This window comes from Mus pahari, chromosome 10, assembly GCF_900095145.1.
Source record: "Mus pahari chromosome 10, PAHARI_EIJ_v1.1, whole genome shotgun sequence".
NCBI lineage: Eukaryota > Metazoa > Chordata > Mammalia > Rodentia > Muridae > Mus > Mus pahari.
This window is the reverse complement of record NC_034599.1, coordinates 53,550,323-53,562,534: the sequence shown is the minus strand read 5'-3', so window position 1 is coordinate 53,562,534 and position 12,212 is coordinate 53,550,323. Positions and strand designations below refer to the sequence as shown.

The following is a 12,212-nucleotide window of genomic DNA, read 5'->3' as shown; positions in this document are numbered from 1 at the left end:
CTACCCAGAGAAACCCTGTCTCGAAAAACCAAAAAAAAAACAAAAAAAAAAAAAAAAAAAAAAAAAAAAAGAAAAGAAAAAGAAAAATGGGATCAAGATAAATGCTATTTTGAGTGGTTAAAGTGAGGAATTACTCCAGACAGACTAGAACTGTGATCATGCCAGCAAGGTGGCCCAGTGGCTAAAGGTGCTTGTTGCCAAGTATGATGACCTGAGTCTAGGACCCATGAGGTGGAAGAAAGTTACCCTCTCACATCCATGTGTGTCATGGCAACCTCCCCCAACCACAAGCAAATCAAACTCATGTTAAGCCCTATCTTTGGCATGGAGAAATAATCACAATATGTTAATTTTTTTAAGTTATGAAACAGCACTATTCCATTTTTATAATATACTAAATTTGGAAGAATTTAACAGTGGCTTTCAATAGAGAACATGATTATATATTGTTTCTGTAGTCTCTTTTATTTCTTTTAGTCAGAATCTGAAAATGCAATTTAAATTTAGAAAGGTAAATTTCTGTTACTAATTCATGTTGTTCTTAGAGAAACTCTTGCACCAAGCCAAGCAGTACACCCATAGAAAGGAAGTTACCTGTCTGACAGGGGTCATATACCTAACAATATTAATGTGAGACATCACACACACACACACACACACACACACACACACACACACACACACAAGCCAAAGCGCCAAAACTAAGTGGACCCAACAGAGCTGGAACTCACTGACTCCATGGGAACTCACTGACACATCTTCCAACTGTCAAGCACAGACTTCAGTGTAAACTAACATTTAAATGCTGGTAACTTAGGAATTGGGTGTTCAGGGTTGGTGTTGTAGGCACATACAAACCCTTAGGTTCCATATGCCTGTAATTCCAATACTCAAGTCAAGGTAGAAGGAAAGAGAGTTCAAGATCATACTATAAGGGGTTTGAAACCACCCTGTGCTACTTGGGACCCTCAAACAAAGAACTGACAATCAGTCTTAGTGCCAGGACTGTAGGTATACCATACTATTTTTTTTTTTTTTTTTTGACTTGGGCTCTGGTGATCAAACTTGGGTCCTTTGCTAGCCCATCAGGCACTTTGCCAACTGAGCTAATCTCCCCAGCTCCTTAATTGGTTTTAAGATGCTGCAGGTTACCAAAAGCTGTATGAATTATGAATGCCCAACAAGCATACAAAATGATGCTCAGTATTATTTCTGATGAGGGAAATGTAAGTTAAAACTGCAACAAGACAGCCATACATGTGTATTAGGATGGCTAAAATTAAAACAAACAAACAAACAAACAACAACAAAAAAAAAACTCACAGGACCAGTAAGATGGCTCAGTGGGTAAAAGGACTTGCTAGGCAAGCCTGATAACCCAAGTTCAGTCCTGGAAGCCCTAAAATCCCAGCACTCCTATAGCAAGATGGGAAGCAGAGATAAAAGAGCGTTGCTTGATTCAATGGCCAGAAACAATGAGACTCTGTCTCAGCAAAGTGGCAGGAAAGACCTGACTGCTAAAAGTCCTGCTTTGACCTCTGTGTGTACATTGTGGTTTGTGTACTCCTGCATTTCCACATAGTCACAATAAGAAGCAAGTGCTGCACTTGTGAGTACAAATGGCGTGGTCCTAGCAGGTGGTTCCACATTAGATATACTTACTGTATAATATATATAACCCAGCCACGCCTAGGCATTTGGCTACTTTAAGATGAAACTCTAAATTTAAGGAGGCACAGTTGTAACACAGGCCTGAAACCCCAGTACTTAGGAGGTGAACTGAGGAGGGTGATAAGTCAGAGAAAACTCTCTAGGCTAAATAATGAGATCCCATCTCAAAATAACCAAACTTGGACATTTATAACAAAAAGCGAAACAACCAAGGCCAATTGAAGGAGAATGCATTAATTGTAGTACATCTGCACAATAGAATATTTAACTTCAAAAAAAGGAATGAATTATAGATATACTTAGTAATAATCCATATGAAGTGAAAGAAACCAAAAGTACAGATGCTTCTCAACTTAGTGTTACTAATCTGTATCAAATCATTCTAAGATATATTAAAACTGTTTTAAACCACCTACCTCTGGAACATTATAGCTTAGCAACATAACCGTGGAGTAGACTTTGACCTTCAAGCCTGTGATAGGAGGTCAGAGGTCACCATGCAGCCAGCATCACCAGAGTAGAGCTCTCATGTTGCTACCCAAGGAAAAGCCAAACACTGAAGTGCAATTTCTACTAATACATACTTCTATTTCACTGTCAAGTCAAAAATATCAAAGGACTAACTCCTTAAAAGGGACTGTACACTATGATTTATTGTAGAACATGACATTTTTGAAAAGGCAAAGACTGAACAAGAGATTCTAGAGTATGACTACAAGACTACAATCAACAACATGAGAGTTTTAGGACATCCTATATTCTTGATTATGGAAGAGACTGCATGTCTCTGTCAAATCACCACAAAAAACAAAACAAAACAAAAAAAAACCCTGACTTTTGTCCTGCAGATGGCCAATTACAAAGACCAGCTCCTGCCACCCTAACCGTTTTAGTTATGCTAAGGATCAAACTCTGCACTTCAGTCACACCAAGCAAGTATTCTGCCACTAAGCTGCACCCCCAGGTAGACAACCCATTTCTTCCGTTCAGAACCCAGTTTCCACATGAGGAATGCTATTACAATAATAATGTTAACCAGATCTCAACTTTAGATACATCAATGTTTCCTTAAAGATCCAAGTTTATCTCACTTTCTATGTATGTCCAGAAAATGTAGAGCTGGGCCCAGTGAGTAGTATCTATCTATAATCCAGACATTTGGGACGTAGAAACAGGACCATGGATTTGAGATTAACCTGTGTTTTTGGCTTGGGTTTTTTTGTTTTTTGTTTTTTTAAATTGGGGTTTAGGGCAGTGAAAGAATGAGGAAGGGAGAAGGGGAAGAATATAGCACTCAAGAGTGGGATAGAGGGAGGAAAGAAATTGTAGGCACAGAATTATACCTACTAAACCTAAGTATGGAAAAGGATTTTTGTAAAGCCAGTAACATTTTTATGTTCTAAATTTTAAGGCAATGTTTTCTGTGTTAAATTATCTGGGCTCAGGCAATCAACCCCTCTGGTCTTTTGGCATCCCTGCAGTCTATCCTGGCGCCAGAGAAGCTGACCCTTGCCTATGAAGGATCTTCATGGGGAACAGAAGAATTGGGCCCTTTCCTACGCTTATGCCTTATGGATCAAAACTTCCCAGCATTTGTGGAAGAGGTGGAAAAGGAACTTAAAAAGATCACAGGATTGAGAAACTAAAGCCCTGCACATGTATGCAATTAAGGAACTGAAGGTATTTGAATAAAGAGTATTATTCCAAGCACCTTTTATCAATGTTTTATTGTTAAAAACAGGTGAATCCACTTTTTTTGTACACCATTGCACTTCAATAATTACACAGAACACAAGTACATGCATCTACAGTTAGTACCGCATGAGAACCCAGTCAGGTTATAAAATCTATCATCAGTCATGAAATCAATGTGAAAATACAGTGTCAAACCAAAAGGTATAACTAGAGTTGCATAGAATATCACCATGCTATTAACATTTCAGGGTCTTTGAAAACAAATGGGAAATTATAAAAGTTGCCTTGATTGAATATACAAGAATAAGGTTTGACACATCAGTGCAAAAGATTTCAGAATTTACATGATTTGACAAGAGGAAAAATAGTCACTTAAAAAGCAATCAATCATACATATATACTGCAATTCATTCTAGCCGTTCAGTGGACTGTTCCAGGTTCTTAAAGTTATAGGGTAAGCCCTTAGAATGACAGACTTAAGTCTATATATTCTCATCATTTTGTACCAGAACTGCAGCTTCCTCATCTGACGACAAATAATAAGGAATGAGTATCAGCAGCTTAAAATGAAACAAGCGTTGACTTTATTTTGGATTTCTCCCACCCCCAAAAATATAAATATATATATATATTTATATACTGTATATATCTGTAGGTTTTGCTGTACTTTACAAAATGATCACTAGATGGCAGCAGTGCATTTAGAGCTTTGCCAATTTAACAGCTGCATAAGTAAAAAATGGCGCATGCATGATCTGATCCTCAGAGGACCTTTTCATTTCTATTTAAATATTTTTAACAAAGGGAAGGAAAGCAACATTCACAGCACATCAAGCCCAAAATAGTTTACACCTTCTACACTGAAGCATTGTTTAAAATGTACCTGGCTAGGTCACCCTTATAGGAGAGGCTAAATAAGGCATGCTTTAGACGGTCATTGTGGTGTTGCTCACTTGAAAGGGAGAGAGACCAAAGAGGTCCAAGCAGAAAACTTAGCAGGTCATGTTGCCATCATTTTTCAGGAACCTAAAGAGCTGTAAAGAGAAAGATATCTGGAAATTAAAAGAATATACACTCTCACTCTATCACAACTATGTCAGTGCCACATCAGACTCAGCTTTGGTTCAAACAGCATGCTCAGGGATGTGGTATGAAACTCTGATCTCCATGTGCCTCTAAACATTCTGGCCATGTTCCCTTTTGGCCACCATTTCTGTCTTGCCTTCAGCAGAGACCACACAAAGTACTAAGGCTTTTGGGTATAATCTGCCTAAGAAGTTAACTTTTTTTTTAAACTCCTTCTAAAAAATATGTAAGTAGACTGCAATACAAGGAATTTAATATGAAATGAACCTTGTATAATAAATATGTGGGTCAACAAAGCTAAAAGGCATTCTTTTCCATCCACTGCAGTGAACAGAAAGAACTTGTTAGTACCAGCTAGTCTGAAATTATAAACTCTTAACATGTAACACCAACTACTGAAGAATTTGTAGCAAGGGGAGCAGAAAGCACAGTTCATTTGAATAGAAATTTTAAATCTCCAAAGAAGGCATACTTACATTAAAAGCAGTACTTAATTTGTGTTTCTCTGGCGCAAGTTTTTATCTTTGTGATTGTTGGTAGAGTTGGTTTTCCTTTGGAGGAAAAAGTGGACTGTGTGAGGTCAACTAGTCACATTATTTGAAAAGGGTAACACATGGAAACAGACTCTTCACTTCCTTCCATCCCTGGTGTAGTAGCAAACTCTACTCCTAAGAATGTGTAACAAATTCTGCCTCCTGCTTTCAATTAATAGGTCCTTTGGACTCCCAAGGCAAACAACACACATGTAACTTTCCCTTAGATGTCTAAACTATTAATTACTTAGAAAAGTAAGAGAGACTTACTCCTTTGAACACTAATTTCTTTACTGATAAAAGATAACCAGCAACTAGCCATGCTGAGCCCTCTGGCCATTAACTTGTCAGCTACCAACTACCCCTCTCTTGCTTCCTATAATCTCCAACTCTAGGAACCCTGGCAACTTTAGACTCATTCCACTCTTGGATGTCAGCGATTGTTAATGAAACTAGACCATTTAATTCTACAGTCCCGTTTGAGGTTAACTTATACTGCTTAGTCCTATATTATCAGATTAAGCATGTCAAATGCATAAACTTTCAATTTCTTTTGCATACTATTTACTTCTAAGGCTAAAAACAAGATCTGGCCTAGGGATCAAAAGATCACCAGTCAGAATTATTTCAGGCTTTAAAAGTGTACATTGCAACTTTAATTGTAAGGGAATTGTCTTCTCATACAATCTTTAGTATTTCTTTTGACTAAACTGCAAACACAACACAATTCAATCAGAAACTGTAAAGTTGTGTCCAATGAAGTACTCACATTGGCCCGGCTGGTTCATCATCTATGAGGTGTCCAGTTTTTAATAATCCATGAGACATAAGAGGAAAGGAGAAAACCATTAGACTCTGCCTAAGAACGAACAGGACAGAAAACTGCAAGTGTCAAACATGGCTATTCATAGCATTTATTAAAGGCCATTCCATCTGAAGGTGCAAAACACTCATGAAGTTATTTCTAAATTCAGTTTTAATGGTGGATATGCTGTTTCAATGGTTTTAGTTAACACTCTGAATGTTCATCATGAAAAACTGCAACTGTAGCGGACAGATAGGCTGCAATATCATTGTAATCATCTTGTCCCCAAGTTCCAGTGGTTCACTCTTAAATAGATGAGAAGACAAACCAACATTTCAGTTGTAAAATCCTGCTGTTTGTTTTCTTGTGGAGAATGTATGCAGTTCTTCCATGAAAATGGATGTGTACATTCTATACATTTAACCACACATCCTCACTTCCCCAGAGGGCACTGTTTTTCCTGTTGTTTTATAATCTTTATGAGGTCATTAATCTGAAGAATAAGCCTGAGAAGAAGAAGCCGTAATAGTTCAACCTAATCCTTGGCTACCCATGCTCAACTGGGCCAGCAAGATACCTATGAGAAGGATGTTCTGTGACATCACAGGGAGAGCTGAATAGTAACAAAGTCTAAAAAAAGACTCCACACAAAAAGATAGGCTCACTATTGTGCCCTGGCCAAGACAAGAGCCATGACATAGTTTAATTAAAAATTTTCGTTATTTGTGTTTAGAAGCTTTATTAATACTTAATAATTCTGACAACTTGGTCTCTTAGTAGATACGCATACATTGAGAAAATGTTCTTAAAATCTAAAAATGTCATTTCAAAAAATCCACAAGGGGAGGAAACAAGCACCCTTTGTTTTTACTGTACAAAAGTTGGGTGAACTAAAAGATTTTATAACAGTTTGATTTCACTGAAGGCATCTAGAAAAACTCTCAGCAGGATTCCACAAGGGGGCTTGGTGCACATGAAGCAGTTATGGAGATTACAATCTTGGTGTACGCATCTGCAGGAGCACATGTCAGGAGTAATGTCTGTCAGGGAGACATTGCTCCACCTGTTCCTTTCAGGCAACGGAGAGGCAAAGCCACCGCCAGCACACAGTGACTGGAGCAAAACAGGATTTCAAAAAAAAAAAAAAAAAAAAAAAAAAAAAAACTAACCACAAACCAATGACTCATCAGCAAAACAATATGCTAGCAACATACCAGTGTCCACAGGAGTCCACTACTAACAACAGCACTATTAAAACAGGTACAGAGAACAAACTAGGACTCAGGACACCCAAGACAACTGTTTGCTGTGTATGCAGTGGAAAGATACAAGGACATATCAGGTACTAAGACACACAAGCCCAGCCTGAACCCTCCCCTCATCACAGCCTACTGCTCAGCACCCAGGGCAGGCAAATCAGATAACATGCTACAAGCTAAGCACCCTGGGAATTTAAAGGAGAAGACATAGGAACAAACTGGTTAATTTTAGTGTGCATCCCAAAATACAAAATTCTAAAGCAAGACTCCCAACTTTAAAAAGCAGGAGAGGGGAGAATCACAAAATCGAGGTCAGTCTTTCCCTGCACACACCACCACAGGCCTTTCTCTTGGTGTGGGGGTGTGCTCTGGTGTCTAGAAATACCACTTTCCAACCGAACAAGCTGGCCACATGCAAAAGTTGGCATGTGAGTATGTGAGCAACAGTGTTTTCTGGTGTAGTTGCCATGCCTGAAAGTGGGAGCCGCTGTGACTCAACTGGGTCTAAATCCCAGGAACCCCCTATGATTCCCAAATCCACTTGGATACCACAAAGAAGAGGACACCCACCCCCTCCTCTCCTGCACTGAGCCACTGTCTGCAGCATCACTCTTGCATACAGGCCAGACAAAAGAACAACTTGACCTCCACAGGAAGGTCAGGAGAGAAGAACAGAGCTACAGAGAAAGGCACAAAATAAAGTAAATGAGGACTAAACAGCAAACTAAAAAATCCAAATTAGTTGTGAAAGTGAATGAAGTAAACTTGAAGAAAGTGTTAACATTATGAACTGTGCATTGTATAGACTGAAGCGGAGATTAAACAAACTCCAAAAGCATGCATATCGCTCACTTACCACCATGTTTTAAGGGTTTGATGCAATTGAAGGGGGAAAAAAAAGAAGTCACAGTAACCGACAAATATCAACATACCCCCAAACCCTCAGGCCAAAGCCGCCTTAAACAAAAACTGTTCTCTCCACCTGGGGATTACTCACAGCCACTGGCTAGATGAGAGGAAGAGGACTGAGGGGAGAATGAAACAAGATGCTTCTGGAATCCATCTGATGAGTGTGAAGTTCCTGGTGGAGTGGTGCACACACTGATTTCCCTGAATGCTCTGTCCTCAGTGAAAGTGTGGCTGCCCTCAATGTCCCCCCACCCTGACACACATCTCATTATATAGGGAGGGCACTCTGAGATACCTAGTAAGTAACTTACTGCACCCACTATACAACGTAAAGTGATGGCTTTAGATTTAAAGCAGCCAAGAGCTGATTCTGGTCAACACCCCTGTGCTACTAGAATCTCCTCACTGAGCAGCTTTTGTGGTAGTGGGATGGAGTAATAGGATCTTATGTCCCAGGCTGGCCTAACTCTCTACATAGCTGAGGGTGACCTTGAACTTCCTGCCTCCACCTCATAGGTGCTAGGATTCTAGGCATATACAGTCATGGGTGTTTATAGGTTGCTGAGGATCAAAGTTAGGAACTATGCCTGCCAGCAAGCCCTCTACCAAGTAAGCTACATCCTCTCAGTCTCACTCCTCCTCACCTCCTCTCTCACTAGCCTAAGCTGGCATCAGACTCAAAATCTTCTTTCGTCAACCTCCCAAGTGCTCAACTTACATTTTGCCTAATCTCAGGAGGGTTAACAATAAACCCAAGAGAAATGTTAATAGTTATTTCAATCATTTCCCCTTGTTTCACCTAACTGTATCTCCTCGTATGGTGCTTGTGACTGACCCTAGTTAAGCACACTGAATGTGTGTCTAAAAGAACTCAGATCTGTTACTTCATGGTGCTCTCCCACTTCAGCCCTCCAACCTTGCAAGTACCTTCTCCACCAGTAACTTAAGGAAGAACCCTTTGACCGACTTATAAAAAACTACCCATATGAAAACAGAAGATTCTCTAATGCTAACATTTTCTTTCTTAAATCAGCTTTTTAAATTCAATAACTATGAAGTAAGAGAATATCTAGTAGAACTGAAGGCCCAAGACTGAGTGGGTTCACCCCAGCCTCCATCTCCCAGTGGGCAGCCTGGGAGGTACACACCAACTGCACTCTGAGCTGAGTCAGAAAGGGACTAACACAAATGTGGCTCCAAGTATGAGTCCAGTTGTAGCAGTCCCTAACATTCTGAGGAGAACATTCTCAACAAAAAAACAAAGCTCTTATTTGGCTATTACTGACTTGTTACTAAGAACACTAAAAGTGAAAGCAGGTGTGTAAATAATCTACCTATGAGATAAAGTGGTGCTGATTCCTCTGTGACGTGGCCTGGAGATAAAAGGATCAAAGCTGCTTTTGAAGAAAGCAGTTAACCTCAACCATATACATTTTCAGAGTGACAAATCTAAAGAAATGCATGTTTTTAAATTAAACTCTGTATTTGTCTTCTTTTATACCGTTGGATTGTTTGTTCGTTGAGTGCTTTCCTACTTATGGAGATAAGTTACCAATAATCACAGCCTACTGAAAATGCAATTGTGTGAGTTCTTAGAGAGTTCACTGAGGCTCAAACAACCATGAGTGTTGATAATAGACTGCCTATTTGGTAAACAAAAAGCACACCAGACCTACAAACGCTTCCTATTTTCATAGTGGCATAAAGAGGCTAAGAGACATTATAGGCAAAAGCTCACCACTGAGACATGCTTAGCTTGTGTAAGACAGAGTGCGCCGCTTCATCCACCCTCAACGGATTGTAAATCAATGACTTATCTGTCTGTCTGTCTGTCTGTAAACTTAGACAGGAGTAAATAGGAAGGAAGCATAGTAGTGAGTTTGCCATCCTCATGAATTGAGTTGGAGTTGAGGAGAAACTTAACAAAGGAAAGGTCACAACATACGGAAAATTCGCTGAAGACCAACACACACCCCTCTTCCAGAAGAAAAGCCAAAAACAGAAGAGGGAGATGGAAACAGGGAGGCATCTGAGAATGCTGAAGTGGGGCAGGGATGTGAAGATGGAAAATGGGCCCTGGACAACACTGGCTGGCAGGAAAGGAGAGAAAGTGAACTACAATCATTCCAGAATCCCAGATTTTCACCCCCAATCCAACAACAAGGAAGTAAAAGCTGCTTGCATGATAATATTCTCCTGAGAGATACTGCAAGTAGGTTTTACTTTGAACTTACCCTGCAGTCATCTGTTTTATGCAGAATTCACTTACTGTATACAGTAATTCAGCTTATTATTTTCCATCCAGGAAGTTGTTCAGAAAACTGCCCCCGGTCCCCACTTCAGTTTAACCACCAAAGAACTCTTAAATGCATAGCTACCTCCATGAGCAGGCATCTGCTTGTCAGACAGAACTACCACTAACCATTTCTAAAGTCTAACCTGAAACATGCTGGAACAAAAACATTAACAAAAGTGGCTTTGTGAGACTGGGACCTCTGATGGGGACAGGCTAAGCCAACACATAACTACTGTAAAAACAGAAACCATATTTGTCTTAAAAATCAGGCTTTCAAACCCATCTGCCTTTTCTTAGCTGACTTTTTGGCTCCTTGGCTTATAAAAGGTGAACATAGTATTTGGCACAGTTAGCATTGTATCTTTCTCAGTCTCTCTCTGGTCTTTGGGGTATTTTTTCCCTTTCCAGGAACAAACTCAAGGTCTTGTGCTCTAACACTGGCCTAAATCTAAGTCCCTAGACTCCTAACTGGCAAGGTTTAAACTGTTTAAAAGTTTATTCTGAGGGGATAATGGCCCAGAAATATAACTGTTCCCAAATATCCACGTTATAAACAAACGGAAGGCAACACTCTCCTCCTCTCCCTTTAATCTCAGGTCTGAGTCTGTCTAAGTGCTCTACCTTGGGAACATTTAACAGGAGAAAAGAAAAGTGTGAAGGAGCGGCATCAGGAACACATGAGAACCCCAAGAATGAACTTTCACTTCATAGAACGAGAAAGCAAAACTGGGGACATAGCTTGTTGCAAGGAGCTGGACAAAGGCCTCTTTGCTTTCAGCTCATGGCCCCATCTTCCCATCCAGTTCACTGATGAAAAGTACATCGGGAGGGAGCCCACCAAGTCTTCCTGCAGAGATCAATGTCAGGAGCCCACCTCCCCAGTGTCAGTACTCACTCTAAGACTCTACTGACTCCAGGCAAGAGACTTAAGAGCTGCTGAGAAGAAAGGAAAAGAAAGAAAAGTGGTTGTTGCTCTCCAATATGTCCTGTCAGAGTCTAATGCCATGCTATGCCTTTGAGGATTTCTCTTTCCAAGGGAGAAAGACTTCACTTAGTGCTATGCACTGAGAAGTGTGATATGTTGTGGAGAGAGGGTAATACACTGTAGTCCTACTTGGTGATAGGGAACCATCGACTCTGGGGAAGGACACTGTAGCACAGCACAGGTAGTAGCTAGCACCACCACCATTGCCCCAGGCCTTCTGCATGGAGCTTGGAGCACATCCTCTAGTCTAGACAGTGATAGGCAAAAGGTACTCATGGCTGGTTGACCAACCAATTTATATTTGCTGATACAATATTATAGCCCATAGGGGTGAAGATGGGGGCTTTTTAAGAATCTGGAACATCAGTGATACAGCTTCCATAAGTAGGTTCTCTGTTTTATTCACAGGGTTAGAAATGAAAATCTATTTTTTTTTCCAAGACAGGAAAATCTATAGCCAAATTCACAAGACTTTCACAAAACTTTCTTGATTTTAAGCATATCCCACAAGTAAAACTTCCAGTCTTATTATGCTTTCTAATAATGATTCAAAGGTAGTTCTACTCCTGTTATATCTTCTCACTCTGGGCCAGCTGAGGGACATGTCCTAGTGTGTGGGCTAAGGAGTTGGTACTTATTCTTTTAAACCTAGAAAGTAAGCTACATTCTCCCTACCACTCTTGTCTGTGAGACACAGACAGAAAAGCCAGAAGGTAAGAGACCCTTGAAAACCTTTCAAAGGGAGCAAAGGAACCATAATCTGGCTTCTTCCAACGGCTTTCTGAACACAGTCTAAACTGCACTGGGGCAGTTAGCTACAGGGACTATGCCAGGTAATCATGTGACAACCAATTAGATACCTTAAATCTGCCTGAAAGAACAGATGGCCTGTGATCTTGGGGTGGCTTCTAGGCTTGACTTGAATTCTCCTCAAGCTCAATCTGCCTGATGATCTGTATTGAAGGAGGACAGA

General features: G+C 40.2%; 2 protein-coding genes across 5 annotated transcripts in view; one reads left to right on the top strand and one right to left on the bottom strand.

Moving 5' to 3' along the window:
- The window catches only part of Rec114 (REC114 meiotic recombination protein), a 99,257-nt gene extending 95,912 nt beyond the window's left edge, over window positions 1–3,345 (top strand). The window contains exon 5 of the mRNA XM_029543095.1: window positions 3,153–3,345. Coding sequence (XP_029398955.1) covers window positions 3,153–3,317 — 165 coding nt within the window. The 3' untranslated portion in view covers window positions 3,318–3,345. The remainder of the gene's footprint in view (window positions 1–3,152) is intronic.
- Window positions 3,346–3,379: 34 nt separating this feature from the next.
- The window catches only part of Nptn (neuroplastin), a 78,369-nt gene continuing 69,536 nt past the window's right edge, over window positions 3,380–12,212 (bottom strand). For 2 of the 4 annotated variants that reach the window (XM_029543094.1, XM_021206844.1), the window contains 3 exons: window positions 5,755–5,764; window positions 4,929–5,003; window positions 3,380–4,400 (listed from right to left, as the gene is read on the bottom strand). In XM_029543094.1, coding sequence (XP_029398954.1) covers window positions 4,943–5,003; window positions 5,755–5,764 — 71 coding nt within the window. In that variant the 3' untranslated portion in view covers window positions 3,380–4,400; window positions 4,929–4,942. Of the gene's footprint in view, window positions 4,401–4,928; window positions 5,004–5,754; window positions 5,777–12,212 lie in introns of all 4 variants that reach the window. The other 2 variants (XM_021206843.1, XM_021206845.2) reach the window with 1 other exon arrangement.